Source organism: Scylla paramamosain, chromosome 22, assembly GCF_035594125.1.
Source record: "Scylla paramamosain isolate STU-SP2022 chromosome 22, ASM3559412v1, whole genome shotgun sequence".
Taxonomy (NCBI): Eukaryota; Metazoa; Arthropoda; class Malacostraca; order Decapoda; family Portunidae; genus Scylla; species Scylla paramamosain.
The window spans coordinates 202839-222144 of NC_087172.1; the positions used below are offsets into that span (position 1 = coordinate 202839).

Genomic DNA, 19306 nt, shown 5'->3' on the forward strand with positions numbered 1-19306 from the left:
TCCATACCTATTATTCCACACATGTTCCTTAGATACCTTGTCTCCACATCATTCAATCTCCTTTGCTCTCTTGCTTTCTTATTCCATTTTCCAGTCCAGTACAATTATTGTCGTTACTGTTTCAATCTCATGCAGTCTTCTCTTTGCATTCTTTCATGGTGATCTACATCTCTACTCATTCCTCTCTACATCTTTCATGTTTTCTTCATCATGAACTTCACCACTACATTTTTGCTCTTTCTACAGCATCATGCAACCATAAATACTGAAAACACTCTATCTCTTCAAGCAATTCAAAATTACATTCACTCTTACCACCAACCATCCTTGTGCACTTCATCAATCTAGCTACTCTTATTCTCATCCACTTTCAGTCTCTTCCTTTCACAGTCTTGCAAACTCCTCTACCAGTTGTTTCATTCCTTTTTCTGAATCGGCCAATAGCACACCATTATCTACAAAGACTCCTTTCTCTATGTATCATCAACACTCAAACCTTAATTTCACATTCATGCATTTACCTCCTTTGTAATATATAACAAATAAATAAATAAATAAATAAATAAATAAATAAATAAATGAGATACTCAAGCAAAAGTGCTTTTCTTTAGTATCTATTTATTGGGTATAAGAGTACACATGGCTGCTACTCAGAGACATGATTTTTTGTCCACTGACGTAGAGCACTTAACTGACTGGCAGGATACCATGGTATCACACAGCATCTATGCAAGCAACTATGGTGTTGATATGATTACAATAATCACAACATTTTATATGAATATAATACAAGTGAACTGCAATTTACAAATGAGTTACATTCTTTAACAATCATTCTGGGATAGACTTATTGGCCAAGATAGGTTCCTACAGATATAAACTATGGCCTCAGAATATCATAAAATGCATGAATTATAATGTAGGTACTGTATTTGTGACATCCTGTGCTACAAACATGTAAGCACTTCTGGTTGTTCCTCACTTAACACAGCAGTGAAGTTTTTGAGCTTGTCATGCATGGAAAATTTAATGTTTGATAGATATAAATTCTAATAGGAAAACATAGGTCAGATTCTAAGACACTCCTAAGCCAAATTTATAATGTGATTATATTCTAATAAATTTATTCAACATTCTGATAAATCTAGTGTAAATAGAAAGTATTTAAGTTGAAAAGTATATTTATAAGCTGTGATCAACAGTAAACAAGGTAAAACCATACTCTGTTCAATGAGCTGGCTTCACCACTGATCTACAAGTAAAACTAATGCAACTCAGTTCACAACCAGCAGCTTTGTAACAGACAAGATGCAGCAGCTGGTGGCTTGGCACTAACTAAGCTATGACTGCCACCCACCAAAATACTGTCAAGAAACCAGTGTGAGAACTATGTAAAACCTGCCTAGACTTTCTCCTCAAGGTGATGCATGCACCAAGACAATTTTTCTCTCAACATTTTGACAGTCTTAGTTAAAGTGAAGGAATTATAATATAGGGAGGCCTTGATAATACACACAGTTAGGTTTCATTTGAATTGCTCGTAAAGTGAATTCTTGTACGACAAAACACATGTAGAGAATCATCTCTCTTTTTGCCAATTTCTCCATGTAGTCGGACTACCCAGGTTGCTGTGCTTGACTCTCTCAACCATTCCACATTTCATTCCTTTATTTTCACATACCAAATCTGCTATACACACTGTCATTACTTTCATCAGCCATTCTTTGCATGCCAAAGCTATTTTTCAAGTAACATTTCAACACCTTGAATTGCTGACCTCCATTTCTCATTTTACATCCAAGTTTCACTTGTAAGTGTTGAGTGTTAATACAAGTATACCATCACAGAGATGCTTTTTTTTCTCACTTCCATGCTTACTTACCTTTATTGCATATGTTTCAAAGATCCAACTACTACCATACATTGTTTACCCACACAACCTCAATCCTCAGGCAATTGCACAGCTCATATAGTCTTTTTTGTCCAGATAATCCAGAAATGGTTCTCTCACCATACTAATTCTTAGAAACTTAAGCAAATGCCTTTGATAACTAAAGGAAGGAAATTAAACAGGTTAACAATATTAAGAATAGTGTGTGTTAATAGCATGGTCATGGAAGATAAAAGAACATTAACCTTAATAAGCTTAAAAATAGTCAAAGAAATTTTACAATCTATGCATTCTCTCTCTCTCTCTCTCTCTCTCTCTCTCTCTCTCTCTCTCTCTCTCTCTCTCTCTCTCTCTAAGTTTTCCTCTGCTTTTTTGCTTGTTTCATGTTTCTTTTGCTTCAAAACTTCCATATCACAGTAAAGTTTTGCATAAGGGGCTGATCCAGTTCCTTGATTGTGAGAACCTGCAACAGAAATGACAAAATTAAAGCAATTGCTTTTCAACAATCCAGTTCCTTGATTGTGAGAACCTGCAACAGAAATTACAAAATTAAAGCAATTGTTTTTCATCTTTCTGTTCATCTATCAATCTCAGCAACATTTATAAAGCCATGTCCAAATGATCGAGCTGTGCCATGAGGACAAGTGGGCAGTTTGCCAGTGACTGGTTTACCACTTGTGCCCATTAAAACACAGGTAAAGTGCCTGTGTTGGTAGTCGTGTGAAGTCACCAGACACTGCCTGTGCCAGGACATCCACTCACTCTGGCTGTTGTTTGGGTTTGACTGGATCATATCAAGACCATGGGAACAACACTACAGTTGTGCCTACAGAATTAGCCTTTTGAGCAGTGCCAGCCAAGCTGTGCTTGATCATGTGGATGGGTCTTAACATGCAACAAGAGGTTTTCATGACTTGCTGCTAGTCATTTAATCTTACATTATGATTCAAATACTATATATAAGTCACTCTGATGCAATGTATCTGATCTGACTGGTCTGTGCTGAAATCAAACAAATGAAAAGCACAAGAGATAAAATTTTGATCAATGGTAATTTTTCCATAATAAACAAACACTTTAATGAAAAGTCTTATTATTAATTGTTTAACTGAACAATTCCAAATGTTTCCCATTAGAAAGCAAATACCAAATTTACAATACTACTGGCACATTTAAAAGGGTAGGTCTCTCTCTCTCTCTCTCTCTCTCTCTCTCTCTCTCTCTCTGGTCTTGCAAACTTACATTAAGATATTCATTTAAGAAATTACAGAAATTCTCACCTTGTTGCCTGGATCATAGTCATAATTCTGAGCTGTTTTGTCAGCAACCACAACTTGAGTTGCATTTTGAGGAACATTCAGGATTGTAATGTAACCTGCAATATTACATATTTGTTAGTTTCATCATGTAACACTCTCTCTCTCTCTCTCTCTCTCTCTACTAACTTCCTGCAGTTTTCTCTTACCACTCAAAACTCCAGCTTATGTATCACCACCAACCTAACTTGACTTATCCCATCTCCTTGATTAAAATTTTGAGTCAGAAAAATCAGGGAAGCTACAAGAGAAATATTCAAATGTACGAGGAAAATTAGCAAAAAATGTCAAGAATAGTGAAACATACAACTTTTAAAAAGAAGCATTACAATGTGAAATAAATCCAGTAATTAAATACAAATTAAATCAGGAAATATAGACATAAATCTCCACATGTGAACCATTTCTATCTGTCTAGACCAGCAATACCAGAATGAGTGGCCCACACAACACACAAGGTACCACACACTCACTCACATAATTCACACTCTTCATCCCATCGGCCACTAGAGGAAAGTGACAGTCTCATGAACCACCATACCACTTAAAAAAAAAAAAAAAATCATGAAGAGGGAAAGGAGCACGATCCTTTAATTCTTTCCAATAGAGACACACACTCACGTAAATTAAGAGGGCCAGTGTAGCCTCTGGTGGAGCACATCACTCTCAGGACACCTGACTCACTCTTGAACAACATGTGGCTAAATGACTGGCTTGACACAGGGTCTGTGGAGGGAACAGAAAATGCTTTAAATAAATGAACACATCAACAGTACATTTATTTATCTCTTTATATATTTATCTATCTATTTATGTGTTGGGCTGAAATTCCCCTAGAGAAAGACAGCCTAGACAGGATGCTGCATCTTGTGTCATTGTGGTAACAAGAATATAGTTGAGTGTACCAATAAGTACTGAAAGAAAATAAGCCATCAGTGCACAAATTAATATAATGAGAGATGTCAACAGCATGGGAATGAAAAAGAAAAAAAAAATTAACATATCTGAAGAAAAAGAGAGGAAAGTCAATTTTCAACCAACAACTCTAGGCCCAAGAATAAGGGCCAATATCAAAAGGTTAGGTTTTGAGAAAAAAGCCATTCTACCACAAAGATTTCTGACTGATCATTGACTTTGGCTCAGAACAGAGAGCTGGTGTGGCTTCCCTATCACGCCACCGACTTTGACCGTTATAGCACTGACAGAAACATGTAATTCCAGTTCCCTGGTAGGCTTATCTCAAAAGGGCCATTTTTTGACATTGGCCCTTCTTGTTCTTGGGCCTAGAACTAATGGTCTGACTTTGAAAGTAATATTGTGACCTTGAAAATAATACTGTGACTCACCTAAAGAATCTCCATCATCCCAGTACAATTGACCTCTTGCTTCACCTTTCTTGTCTGGAGCAATGACCAACCCGTGACCCAGCTCACGACTGTGGAACAGGAGGCATGGAGAGGATGAAGGAGAGAGTGAAAAGGGAAGAATAGGCAGGGAGAAAAGGATGAGGAGAATTTTAGGTTCAGAGGATGAAAGGGAGAGGAAAAAGGGAAGAATAGGATAGGCAAGAAGAGTAGGATGAGAAGTGTAGATTCAGAGAATGCATATTCAATGAGTAAGGAGAGAGTAAATTGGGAGGATACAAAGGAGAGGAGGAAAAATAAGATGTGTAGGGAAGACAGAGAAGAAGTGTAAGGATTGGGGAAGGATTGCAAAAAAGAATAAAATTAACTGCTCAAATAAAAATAGTATAACAACTTCACCATTCTACACAATGTAAGAATAACTATCATGCTAAACAGCTTACTGGGAAAATAGTATGCGACAGGACTCAGAGAAGCCTATGGAGTTAATCACAGGAATATTTAGCTGACCCAAATCAGCTTGGGTCTTGATGATCATATTGGTCTGATGGAAACCAGCCAGACTTCTATCACCATAAGTTTCATGGTACGCGTTTTATTCCTACCTATTCACTCTTTTGGTTGCCTTGCTGATCAGTGGTTTCCAAACTAAGTGGCCATATAGCAAAGTGCAGAGGGCCATAAGCTGAGACAAAGACTGCTCTGCACTCCTCCAAATATAGAGTTTTCAGTTTCTCTCTAGCTAAGTAAATTCTTTGATGAGCAATACATTACTCCTTTGGTAGCATTTTAATAATTACACTGTGTGAGGTTCAGCAAAGTAATAATATAAATTTCTTTACTTAATACTAAGCAAAAGAAAAACATTTGCAATCAATAAAATTACAGGTATTGCTAGTAGAATAGTTTTCATATGAACCTAATGAGTGTAGGAGTGTATGAAGAGTTACTGTAATCATGTGTTATGATGGATGGGCAGCCATGGATAAAAGTCATACATGAAAAAGATAGGGAACCACTGGTGTAGATGAATCCCTCTGTGTATCTATGATGCCCTCTTTCCCTAAGAAAAGTGTGAATGGGTGTGAATATGAATGTTCTGTTCCTTGCCTTGGTTACTTCACTTTTATGGGGGGAAGACAGCTGTGGTATATGTATGTATGTATGTTTCCATGATGGTCCTAAAGTTGGGCATTACACTCACCTCTGTTTTGTAGTGTTGCCTGGGACATGGGTAGGTAAGATATTTCCTCCAAGTATTAAAAGTGGGATGGTGTCATATGGAGCTGGGAGGGTGATGTATGACCCCTCTCCTTCCTCCTCCTTCACCATGCCACCTCCATACCACTCGTACCACATGCCTTGTGGTAAGTAAGCCTCAACTTTTGTGATGTGCTGTTGAGAGAAGAAAAATGTTGATTATTGAGAGAGAGAGAGAGAGAGAGAGAGAGAGAGAGAGAGAGAGAGAGAGAGAGAGAGAGAGAGAGAGAGGAGAGAGAGAGAGAGAGAGAGAGAGAGAGAGAGAGAGAGAGAGAGAGAGAGAGAGAGAGAGAGAGAGAGAGAGAGAGAGAGAGAGAGAGAGAGAGAGAGAGAGAGAGAGAGAGAGAGAGAGAGAGAGAGAGAGAGAGAGAGAGAGAGAGAGCGCGCATCCCATAAAAACAATAGACAGGCAGAGACAACGACAAAACTGAATGGAAGAAGAGAAAGATGAGAGAAAAGTAGTGTCTGTGAAGGGATGAGGGAAAAGCACTGGATAATAAATACAAACTGGAAATGACTAGACACCTACACAATGTCATGAGTTGAATGTGGAGGCAGTGAGAAAAAGGAACATCATTGATCAACAATAGCATATAGGATAAAAATCAACAAGGAGACAGACAACTTAAGCTTGATTTGAATTTTGCATATTAGAAGTAAGTGAATATAGCAAGTAAATACCTCTCTCAATACAGGGACAATCATCAGTGCAGAGCCCCAGAGGAACTGAGTATCCACAGAGTATGTCTTCTCATCCTCAGGAAATCTAAAAGGAGACAAATCAACTAAGAGGCAAATGGGCAAGGATAAACAAATAATGTAAGATATGAAGAGGGATCTGTTTGCTTGATGCTCAAAAGATACAGAAAGTTATGGAAACTAGTTGAGAAGCATCACTTGTGGGAGGGACGAGATGATTATATATATATATATATATATATATATATATATATATATATATATATATATATATATATATATTATATTCCCATACAGAAGCACAAAGTTTGGAGCAATTTAGATGCAGATGCAAAGAATATTAAAGAACTTAAAGCCAATCTAGACAGTTGCAGATATGGAGAGAAGACAGTATGATCATGGGTCTTTTCCTCTCTGTTTTAACAAAATAATTACATGAACGCACACACTACTCACTGGAAGAACAAGGGTCTGGCAACTGGTTCCCCAGTCATGTGTGCGTTGAAGAAGAGTGTGTACAGGTATGGCAGTAATGTGTATCTCTGTATGAGTGCCTTTCGGGATGCCCTCACCACACGCTCTCCCAGTGCTACTGGGTCTTGGTCCTTGGAAGGAAGGAGGGAGTTAATTGATATAGATACAAAAAAAGAGGATTTGTTCAGATAGTAAAGGTCAAGTTTGCATAAACATAGAATAAAATGCAAATCTTAAAATGATGAACATAGAGAAAGAAAATATTTTTTATCTCCCCTTGTCTATCTCTCAGGGTGTGGTATGAACCATTTCTGGGTCTTGGATGAAAAACACATACATCTACATCCACAGCACAGACTGGAGGATTCACAGATTTCTGCTCCCACCACAATATTCATTGCTAAGTGAACAGGAGCTACTGTGTGAAAGATATTAAGCTCATTTTATCTCTGCCAACACAGGATTTGAATTTAAAGCTTTTTGGATGAGAGACAAGTGTGTTAGCCATTACACCAATAGCAAAGAGATGACAATTTTAACAGCTTGCAGAAAAGTAAAATAATTTGTTAAGGAAATTAAAAATGTCCTAAACAGCACTTATATTCACAATTGGCTGGAAAACAAGAAAACATAAAAATAACTTCATCATTCTCCTTCCACTATCTACAGTGCCAAATTAATCCACCAAAACAGTCATCTCTACTCTATTCCTCCTTTCTACCTATCCTCTGCCATCAACACTCTTCTCCATGAAACAACACATGCTTACCGCTGCATTGTCTGTGCTATTGTTGCAAATGATGACTTCCCCTCCTTCCCTCCCATCATCTACAGTGCTAGATTAATCTACTAATCAGCCAATGCCTACTCTATTCCTCTTCCTCCTACTCTGTAATCAGTATTGTTCTCCCTGAAGAAGCACATGCTTACCACTGCATCATCAGTGTTGTGGTTGCGAGAGAATGGATAGAATGCGCCAAGCTGCATCCATCGCATGCACAAGTTGGTGGTGGTGTTGCCATTGAAGCCACAGATGTCTGCCCCCACCATTGGCACTCCAAACATGTTGAAGTTTAGAATCCCTGGAAAAGTTGCAAGTTAAGAGTTCTGAATCATAGTTATTAGGACTGTCAGATGAAAATCAAAGAAAGCTGGAACAACAGCAGTGGGTTGAAAAAGACAGATATAGGAAAAATTATTCACATCAACTTATAATTCCTGAAAAAGGCTGCAAGTTAAGAGTTCTAAAGCACAGTTATTATGAATTTCAGATGAAAATTAAAGAAAGTTACAACAATAGCTGTGGAAATGACAAATAAGGGATAAATCATTCACATAAATTTTTAGTAACTACACCAGGTACTTATTTGAGGAATGCACATGAATGTACCAATGTAAACATCTTCCCACAGGTCTCTATCTATGAGGGATGCCAACATGGCACAAAGACAGATACAGATTCTTCTATCCACCTCCATTGCTTTCCTATCTTTATATTGCTTCAGCCCTTCTCCAGCTGACCTGCAATGGACTGCCACATGTTGAACCAATCAGACCACACATCGCCTGTCCAGTGACCCCCATAGACTCCTTGGCCGGGGAAAGTGGAGCGCGAGATGACAAACGGTCGCTTAGCCCTCACAACCTGAAGAGCTCTGTGGATGAATGGATCAATGAATACATGGATGGACAATGAATGGAAAAAAGATCACAAGTACATTGGTAGGTTTTGGTGTGTAATTAATAAAGTCTGATATAATTTAATCAACAATTGTTTCAAGAGACATCTAAAATTTTGAATAATCCTTTTGACTGTACTCTTTGGGAACTGGCACCTTCAGTGGCCCTTGTTTTTTAGTCTTTGTTGCCCTTGGCCAGAGTTCCTTCTTACATAAAAATAGAAAGAAAAAAAGTTACATAGGTAATAGACAGCCAGACTGATAAACTAATAACACAAGAATGGAAACAATGAACTCACACATTGGTGGAAATTGCCTCAGTGAGACCAAAGAGATTATGGACATTGTAGTGGTTGCCCACGTGATGTCGGGCAGACATGCACAGTGTGTGGTAGTATAAGGATCCTCCCTCAACAGCTGGCAGGAAAGGAGGGTGTTCCAAATTGTTGTGGAGGCAGCCTTTGGGACCACCAGACCAGAAGTTTGAAGGTTCATTCATGTCCTGGGTAAGAGAAACAAGGAGTAAAGGAAAAGGGAAAATAATAAAAAGAAAGAGATTATATAGAGGAAGAAAAAAGGGAAAATAATTATAAGAAAGAGATTACACAAAAGAAATAAAAAGGAAAACGTTGATGGGAAGGAGAGGTTATGCAAAAAGAGATGAGATGGCAGAAACAATTACTGCTTAATAGAGGACAATGAAATAAAAAGAAAAGTAAAAGAAAAAAAATAAAGAAAAGAAAAATGGAAAAGATAAGAATAAGTAGAAAATACAGAAGAAAGATAAGACAGACAAAAAGATCAAAAGGGAAAAAAAATGAAACTTACAATAAAATATAATCACAGTGGAGCCAATTCTGATGAAGAGTGAGAATATTTTGAAATCATTAATTGAAAAATAGGAAAAAAGGAAAAAAAAAAAAAAAAAAGATAAGAGAAAAATGTACTGCAATCACAACACTCCCTCAGCAACACACAACCTACCACCAATACTACTGCTGCTGCTACTACTACTACAACTACTACTACTAAAAAAAAGGAGCAAAATATGTACTCTAATCACAACTATCCCTCAGTAAAACAAGGCCTGCTACTACTACCACTATTACTACTAAGAAAACAATGCCAATAATCACAATCCATGCTCCGTCATAGGGCAGAGTGTTGTGGAAGCGCTCCATCTGCCTGCTCCAGTAGTAGGTGCCCAGTGGATGAGTGAAGTCTGGCCAGGCAGTGGAGACAGGATTCCACACCTTCAAGAAGAAAGACAGGAAGGCTACACACTCACATTTCAATAGAATCAGTGGCATGTGGAAGCTCTCAAGTACTCATGTTTTGATAGATGGACATGATACAGATGCAAAAGATGAGGATGGTGCAATCTTTATTGAATATTGGAACACATTCACCACACATTCCACACCTTAGGAAAGAAAACCAGGAAGGGAAGGCTGCAGTCATGTTACAACAGAATCAATGCCATGTGGGATCTCTCATGTAGCCACTAATGTCTTGATAGATAGACACACAAGGCTTTCTTCTTCCTCTCAGCACTATTCTTTCCACTTTCCTAATGCAACAGTTAAGCAATATTCTCAATCTTTTGTCCCTTCTACTAGTAAACTCTGGAACTCTCTGCCTACTTCTGTATTCCCCTTATCTATGACATGAATTCTTTTGAAAGGGAGGTTTCAAGATACTTCTCATAAATTTGAATAATCCTTTTGAATACTCTTTGGTGACTGGCACCTTCAATGGGCCTTTTTGTTTTTTTCATCCTTTTTGTTGCCTGAGGCCAGTCTCTCTCTTACATAAAAAGATACAGCTGTAAAAGATGATGATGATAATGTAATCTTCCCTGAATATTAAAGGACAGTTACCACACATGCACTCACCTTGCCAATGAAGGGCTGGTTGGTGTGGTTGCGTACAAACACTCCTAAATGCAAGCCTTCATCCCAAGGAGGGTAGGTGCCTGGAGCCTCAGAGGCACTCACGCCAGGGTCAAATATTGGAACATAGTGCATGCCAGCCTGTGGAAGGAGGATGACCAATCTTTTTCACATCATATTTCACAACAAATTATTTCAAAATATAATGTACCATCAAGGAAAAAAAAATTAAGGTTAACTACAAGGACCACAACAATATCATAACCTTTACAAGTTCTGAGAGCTCTCCAGAAGAAATCAGGCCTGAAACTTAAGCATATATTCTCTCTCTCTCTCTCTCTCTCTCTCTCTCTCTCTCTCTCTCTCTCTCTCTCTCTCTCTCTCTCTCTCTCTCTCTCTCTCTCTCACCTTGTGTATATCTTGCACTAGCTGTGGCAGGTTCTTGTATGTGTCTGAGCTGATGGTGAAATCGTTGTGATCCTTCATGTAGTCAATGTCATTCCACTGCGTATCCTGAAATCATACATAAATCACAAGTTAAATCATACCTGCAGAATATATGGTGGTTATTGCTGTTATATATTCAAACCCTCCTCTTATCTAACCACCACACTATCAACTTGCAATCAAAACCTATGATATTAACTAAAGTACAATACAGTCACACAAAATATGATTGAGCATGGTTTCTCTCTCTCTCTCTCTCTCTCTCTCTCTCTCTCTCTCTCTCTCTCTCTCTCTCTCTCTCTCTCTCTCTCTCTCTCTCTCTCTCTCTCGCTCTCTCTCTCTCTCACTTACAAAGGGTATCCCAGCATTGCGTGTCCGCTGCCAGACCTCTCTTGTTCTATTGGTGGATCCATAGCCAAACCTGCAAGCAGATGGATGCACAATTCAGAAAGTCTCAGGGGGTTGAATTAAATAAGAAATGAAGGCTAAAACAAAATATCACAGTTTTCTAATTACTTCCACCTGGATTCCTGAAATTCATGCACACAGTTATCTGGTCTATTAGGTTCAAAAAGGGAGTGTCATGTAAAATGGTTTGGGAGCCATTACTTAATATATTACCTGCACTGGTGATATCCCAGGGACCAGTAGGGTGGTAGGAATGGCCTGCCCACCACCTCAGTGTACTGCCTCACCACATCACTAGGGGTTGGTCCTAGGAACACATATAGGTCTAGTACACCACCTATCACCCTGTATGTGAGGGCTGGAAGAGGCTGCAGCACTATATCTGTAAAGGAATATACATCATGTTTGTAATCAGCTTGTTCATTCAATAATCAGCTTCTTCATTCAGTAATCAGCTTGTTGATTCAGTAATCAGCTTGTCAATTCAGCAATCAGACAGAGAATGTCAAGTCATCAGGAAGCTTTAAAAGAAGATTCAATAAATTTATGGATAAGGATGATAGATGGAAATAGGTATGTTAACTTTCATGCAGTGGCTGCCATCTGTAGGCCTGACAGCTTCCTGCAGTTTTCCTTACTTTCTTTTGTTCTTATATTCTTACTATTTCAATAAATGCACTCTCTATTTTTCAGGAATTGCCAAAGTCCATAATTTTTATGATATAATAATCTTATGATGGCTATGTTTTCTCTGTAAGCCCAATAAAATGGTCTGGTGTAATTAAAAGTATCATTTTAAAAGACAACAAAAGGGATGATCAGATGTCAAATGTTTTTATGCCTGTACTTTTATACTTTTATTTTTGCTCAATATGTAAAATTGTCTTGGGTTCAAATGCAGCAGCAACTGGTACACTGCCTTTTGTGAGCAGATGAAAGATTAAGTATGATGTAAGGATTGTACAACAATATCTATAACCAGTAACACTATCAAGTCTGGTCTACTCTTTCTGAATGTAATTTGATGCTGGTTTCTGACAACTCTCTCTCTCTCTCTCTCTCTCTCTCTCTCTCTCTCTCTCTCTCTCTCTCTCTCTCTCTCAGCCTATGGTTCTCCTACCTTCCTGAATTATTGTATTTTCATTCTAGCTTCTTTCCCTTCCTGTCCTCCTTCCTCCTTTACTCACCCATGGCATTGGAGTTGAGAAGGAAGACACCATGAGCTTCTCCTGATGGCTCCATGGCAAGATAGAATGGATGGCTACCATACAAATTTTTCTGCAATGACAGAGGACACATCAATCTGTGTGAATATATCAGATATGAATCATGCTTGTGTTTTCCTCTTTTCATAATTTTTTCATCTTAGATTCAGACTCGTGGGCATTCTGTACCTATTTCAATATTTGTAACCCATGCCAAAGGACCTCACAGAAGTTCAGTCACCATTTCATCACCTCTAGCCAATTTTAAAGGAAGTTACTCTTATTCAAGTTACATTACAATATAATAATCTTCCTTTAGCCATTTTCCTAGAGTCAGGAGTTGATGACAGTATAATATAATACAACATAACACAAACATACCCCAGGCTCTGGTATCTGGTCGAGGTTCCAGAGCACACGTCGAGTCCAAAATGTGTCAAGGAGCAAGCCATCCAGGTGCTCTCCCAAACCATAGATGAAGTGTGAGGGAAGAATGGTGGACAGCTGGAGGAACTGGTCTGAGTATGTGAGGGGTGCTGCTCCCTCTGTGTTGAATCTTTGGGAAGCCAGAGAGAGCAATGAGTGAGGATGTCAGGTAAAGATAACATTGAAGTAAAAGTAAGCATATGAGCTGTGTTCATGTGGATGGAATACTCACAGTGGCAGATCAGTGGAATCCCTTGACACAGTAAAAGTCCCGTCATTCAGCCGAGCTTTAAATTTATACAGTGGCAGGGTGGCAGAACTCTTGTTTACAACTGGGACTACAGGCAGAGGTGTTTCCCAGCGAGTCTGAGATGAGTCAGTGATCTGCAGGAAGGGAAGACAAAGGAGGGAGGCATTTTGATTCTTTGATCTTATACTTTATGTGGTATATGGACCAAAATGTACTGTTTCATTGTACCAAATTTGTACCATGCTTTCTTACAGGCAGAATAAACATAGCATAGTTGCCTTCTCTACTTTTGAACTAGATCATAGTCTTGTTGGCCCCATACACTACACTTTATGCAGTACACTGTTAGTCATCAGTATGCTGCCTTGTTTTCATGTCTTTCTGGATTTATGAGCAAGTATCAAAGACAGGTGGGGTGTGGCTAAGGCTGTCAGGTATGCATTATCAATACTGTCACTCCTTGTAAAAAGATAGATTTTTTGTTCTTGTGAGGGAAAGGATTGAATAATTCTTCATCTTTAACACTTGCCATGCTTTAAAACTTTGTTATCTATTGACTTTTGAATTCTTATCTTCAAAATTCCAGTAACTACTATCTCTGTGTAACACTCCACCTGCCATCAACATTCACAAATATTAACTGTATAACACAACACTTGCCATCAACACTCACAACTAACCTTAATCCTAATCCGGGTGTCTGTCTCCATCCGCACTTCAAAATACAACGTATCCACATCACCAGAATATCCACTTGCGGATTTCCTGGACATATAGCCTTGGTACCCCATGTCTGAGGGAGTCAGGTTGGTGAAGTGGTAGCCATGGTAGTCCTTGGGGTAGTAACAGAAGGGGATATTCAAGGGCACATCTTGGGAGAAACCGTGGGTAGGCTGGTGGATTCTTGGTGCTGGGAAAGGCTTCTTGCGCTTTGGTACCTGTGAAGGCAGAGACAGTGACGATAAGAGTTAAATTGTGGGAAGATTATTGTTTGCCTTTAAAGAACATTCAAGAATCTGGAAAAACAAAGGCTAGAAAAATAGATAAATAACTAGAAGGAAATCCCTAAAAACTGCACACATGAGAAAAAGCAGAGGTTTAGAAGGGTGAAGGGGTGCTGTGTGGTGTTACAAAAGTTACACCCAACATATTATCTGATCTTATCTGTTTTAAATTTTAATTTTTACCTACATTCACACACACACACACACACACACACACACACACACACACACACACACACACACACACACACACACACACACACACACACACACACACACACCACATAGTGTAGTAACACAATGGTCAGCATGCTTGGCTCACAACTGAGTGCAGCAAGGCAGATAGGTGAGCCTCTTAATGTGCAGCCCTTTTTCATCAGCAAAAGGTAGGTAGGGGATGTAAGTTAAGGGACTGTGACCTTGCTGTTCCACTGTGTGATGTGTAAGTGGTCTCAGTCTTACCCAAAGATTGGTAACTATGAGCTCTGAGCTCTTTCCGTAGAGGAAAGGCTGGCTGGGTAACCACCTGATAACCATGTACATATGTGTAAGCCTTGAATCTCTCTTGTATGAAAAATTTATTAAATGTAGGAGTAATTAATGCAGAAAGATGATATCAATTCATAACTAAATAAGACAAAAAGTAGGCATGGGAACTATAACTAGTATGTGAATAAAATTAAAGTACATGTACACATACCTCCAATACCTCCTTCCAGCAGCAGCCTCTTGCCACACACTCCTCTTGATTTGGTGATGCACTTGGCAGGCAGTCAAAGCGTTCGCTGAGAGGCACATCCTCACACTGACCTGAAGGTAGCTTGGCAGAGGCGGAGGAGGGCTCAGGTGGTGCTTGGGTCTGCTTCTCAACCAGTAAACTGAGATTCGGGGCATCAAGTGAATAGAACAGGCAGTCAATACCACATTCTATCTCCTTCTTGTCCATGTTCTTCACCCACTCCCTATATGCATGGAGTCTGTGGGCATCTGTCTCTGAGTAGGTGAGCACATTTTGGTTGAGGCTTGGAGGTGGGAGGGAGTGTCGTCCCAACAAGTTTCTGCCTCGGCAATATGGAGCAATGATGAGAATGATGATGATGGTAGTTGTCAGCCAGAGTCCAAAGAGTATAACTAGGCCAGTCACCACACACTGCAGGTGCCTCTGTGGAATCAAACAAGTAGATGGTGCATATGACACATTAAAGGACTAAAAATAAGCCTGTCATGCATTCCAACAAAGGAAAAACATGAGTATAAAAAAAGACAAGCAAACTACCTGAATCAGAAACAAGCCACCGTGACCATCATTAAAAGAATGAATTAAAGAACAAATAAATAAATACAATATTGCATTAGTGTATTTCACCTTTTTTCTCTCCAAAGAAGTGGCTCCTTTACTCGCTAGGAGGGTTGCTGCTGCTGCCGCCTCCCCATCACCCTTGGCAGCCTGAGACAGGTTACTAGAGATCTGCACCATCCTGAACACTTGTCACTGCTTCACCCTGGAGAACCATTGCCATTATGATGGGAAGAGCATAAGTAACCAGTGAAAGGCACCATTCTGCTAATCTGCTAACTTACTTTCATACTTACCCCCACATAAAACTATGAAAAGATATGAGTATGCTAACTTACTTTCACACTTACCCTGACATAGAACTATGAAAAGATATGAGTAATCTTCATGTGAGATGCTGGGGCACATCTGAGCCTGTGTCCTGGTGCAAGTGTCCTTAGTGGCTGCACTGTGATTGGCTGGGGTGGGTGTGTGTGTGTTTGTGTGTGTTCTGTGAGGTTCCTCTCTTCTCCTGAAGCCCTCCCTAATGATGTGGTTACTCTTGAGTTAATTGAGTCTTTTAAGGTGGCTTTGCATAGGAAATTGGGGCCTCTTCTGAATGAGTATGTTGACTGAATGTTGCATCCTCCAAATCCTGCATGTGGCATATATAACTCAATTAAGTTTTATGGCCTCCCTACATTCACTGGAAACTATGTGCCAACAAGTTTGTGCTGCCTCATATTTCTTCCTCTTAGGTCCTATCTAATGTTGCCTTTTTCCAGGATACAGGGGAGAGCAAACCAGGTGAGCAAACTAGGTGAGTAAATCTGACATGCATTTCCATACACTGCCGAAAAACAAAGCCACTGCAATCTCTTAATGGGAGGATGACATGGCTGAACAATGCAATGACTACTGTAGCACACAAGGAAGAGTACATCCTACTGATATATCAGTGACCAGATTGCCAACCACACCCTCCTGTAACTGATCAGCCTGGCTGGTAAATGCTTGTGAGCACCTTACTTACCCACTCTGGTGTGATGAATGCTCAATGAATGATGAATAAGTAATAAGTAAGTAAATGATTAATCATAATAATGACTACCTATCTGCATATTACAAGCTAAGATCCTCTAAAGGCAGGCAGCCCATACAAGATGTCCCACACAAGAATAAAAAGATAAATAAACAGTAAATAGGTAAAAAATTAAATCATAATAATGACTAATGAGTATCAATTTATAGACTACAAGCAAAGATCCTCTAAAGAGAGACAACCCAGACAAAATGTGCCACATAAGAATGAAAATTATAAATAAACAATAAAAAGTAGTAAATAATAAATCACAAAAATGCCTACCCATTATTACAGTGGCAGAGAAGTGACTGAGTGGGTGCAGTGTTGGTTTGAGTGTTGAGGGGTGTTGCCTAGGGGATGCTACTGCTGGTTGAAGGGTAGTGCCCAGATGGCCTTGAGAACAGACATCACTTATTGGCTGCTGTGTCTACAAGTGACCAATCAATGATGATCCGAGGTATTAAAAAGCCTAGTAGGAAGCCAGGAGCCAGTCTCCCACTGTGTCAAGCTCTATGCAGTTTCTGTGATGCTGCGAGTCATGTCTTGCCCTCTTTGTCTGTGTTCACTTTGTGTGTGTTGAGGTGCTGGGGTCTTTTCCCCTGAGTGGCTGTGCTGAGACTTGTAATGATGTGAGACTTGCTGTGCCCACATCCAGCCTTGTGCATTTTGTGTGGATGGTTGAGTGACTCTGTGCTCTGCAAGTGTGTGGATGGTGTGTGTGCCATGGTGTGACTCTCCTCTGGTGTGGGGAGTGGTGCTTGTGGTGATCTATGAGTCACAAGATAACTGCGTCCTGTTCTCTGGTGATGAAATATGTGTCTGTGCTGTGCATGTTAGTTTTTGCATGTCCTTCTTGTCTTGCACTCCATTACTATGCTGAATCCTTTGAGTTGTTTCCACCTGCCTCATAGTGCCTGGTAATGACTACTACTGCCTCCATGTGAATTACTGCATGTCTGGGTAAGAGTGTTACTAGTTGCTAGTTGAGTGTGGGCAGTGTAGTAGGTGGCAGGTGTGCATCACTATCTATATACCATAATCTAAGAACCACTAAGGGCAGGCAACCCAGACAAGGCATATCTCACAAGAAAGAAAATGCAGTAGAGTGTTCCTGGTGTCTGTCCCTGTTCTGTCCTCTTTGGTTACCTTACATGATGAGCAGGGAATGCAATGACATCAATCTTCCAAAGTCATCCGAGAATACAAGCCTAGACCATTCCCTATGCAGCATCCTAAACAGGAAATTACTGTAATACTGGTAGCATCTGATTTTTTTTCACTTTTCTTTTGATTTTGATCACTAATGGTGCATGCCACACATATAATATTAAGAGATTTGCATTTCTTTATTACTCACCTGCTCGGCCACCTCATAACTCAGATCAGTCAACCGTGTAGAGGAAATGACACCTGAAATATTAGGGTAGCTCAAGTCTGTAGGTATGCCAGTTAATTATGGGCTGAGCAGAAAAAAAACTGAGTTATCTTTATCTTTATTTGGTTTATCTGCCTTTATTCCACCACAAGGTGGTGCTCTACAAAGCCTCCATAAAAAGAAAAAGAAAAAAAAACATACATAAAAGAAAATGTAGTAAAAAGATACAAGCAGACATGGTGCATTACTGTTCTGTTGGCATGCTGATAAATTACATGTGAAATACTAGGGCAGCTCAAGTTAGCAGGTACACTAGTTTGTTGGATGCAGTGTTAGTTAAAGGTTGGCAGAACAAAGGACTGAGTTATGTACCTTCTGAAGAACAAACAAATACAAGCTGGCAGGATGTATTAATGTTTTGTTAGTATACCAGAAAATTAATAAGTTTCGGCGGAGTGTGTGGCAAAGAGCTGGCTACCTCTTTCTGCATGAGTGGCCAGTTTACATCCCTGGTGCGTGACAATCAGCTGACTGGGCAATCAGCTGACTGTACGTAATAACACATTCTTCTCTTCATCTAGCCAACTGCAGCGGAGCAAAGCTGTTTAAATCCATTTTATTCTATCTACAACACAAGCTACGCCTCTTATTTTTCTCCTAATTTAACGTGTTGTGTCTAATATTTATTGACAATCAGCTAACTGCAACAATACACTCTCATCACTCTCACTTCTCATGACCAGCAGCAGAAAAGTACGGCTGTTTTAATATACTTTTTAAATCTATGAAACAAAACACGCCTCTTATTTTCCTCCGAACTAATGCGTTATTAGTCTAATGTTTATTGACAATCAGCTGACTACAACACTCATTCACACCCAGCAACAGCAGGGCATGACAGTTTTAATTCACTTCACCTTATCTATAATATAAACTATGCCTCTTATTTGGCCTCTGACTTAATGTGTTATTAGCATAAGTTTTCGTGGCGTCATTGCAAGCAGGTGTCATGTGATATGGATGGGTTATACGTACATGTTTGTGAAGGAAGTGACAAGACAATGAGTCTCAGCTGAGATGATAATGCAAGATAAGTCATCGTCATCATCAGCGGAACCTACACTTTTATACGGATACTTTCAAATATCAAATCGACAGTTTGGGGGTTTGAGTGGTTCGGATGTCAGGTCGTGTGTGTGTGTGTGTGTGTGTGAAATACACTTCGGTTGTAGGTTAGGTAGTCGGGGTAGCAGCGT

At 39.5% G+C, this 19306-nt stretch overlaps 1 protein-coding gene across 4 annotated transcripts; it reads right to left on the bottom strand.

Moving 5' to 3' along the window:
• Nucleotides 1–601: 601 nt before the first annotated feature.
• On the bottom strand, nucleotides 602–19223 carry LOC135111374 (lysosomal alpha-glucosidase-like). Of its 4 annotated transcripts, XM_064024585.1 has the most exons (23): nucleotides 19086–19142; nucleotides 18033–18085; nucleotides 15682–15817; nucleotides 15016–15477; nucleotides 13992–14249; nucleotides 13294–13445; nucleotides 13017–13191; nucleotides 12618–12708; nucleotides 11644–11812; nucleotides 11374–11443; nucleotides 10984–11088; nucleotides 10579–10716; nucleotides 9820–9936; nucleotides 8983–9185; nucleotides 8526–8659; nucleotides 7935–8086; nucleotides 6987–7135; nucleotides 6513–6597; nucleotides 5776–5966; nucleotides 4554–4642; nucleotides 3829–3933; nucleotides 3172–3266; nucleotides 602–2354 (listed from the first exon to the last, which is right to left on the bottom strand). In XM_064024585.1, the coding sequence occupies exons 3-23, from the start codon at nucleotides 15790–15792 to the stop codon at nucleotides 2289–2291; spliced, it is 3117 nt and encodes a 1038-aa protein (XP_063880655.1). In that variant the 5' UTR covers nucleotides 15793–15817; nucleotides 18033–18085; nucleotides 19086–19142; the 3' UTR covers nucleotides 602–2288. The 4 variants fall into 4 exon arrangements, with proteins under 4 accessions (XP_063880655.1, XP_063880654.1, XP_063880656.1 ...); XM_064024584.1 differs by lacking the exon at nucleotides 18033–18085 and having other exon boundaries at nucleotides 19086–19223; XM_064024586.1 differs by lacking the exons at nucleotides 18033–18085; nucleotides 19086–19142 and adding an exon at nucleotides 18529–18922.
• Between the last annotated feature and the right edge of the window lie 83 nt (nucleotides 19224–19306).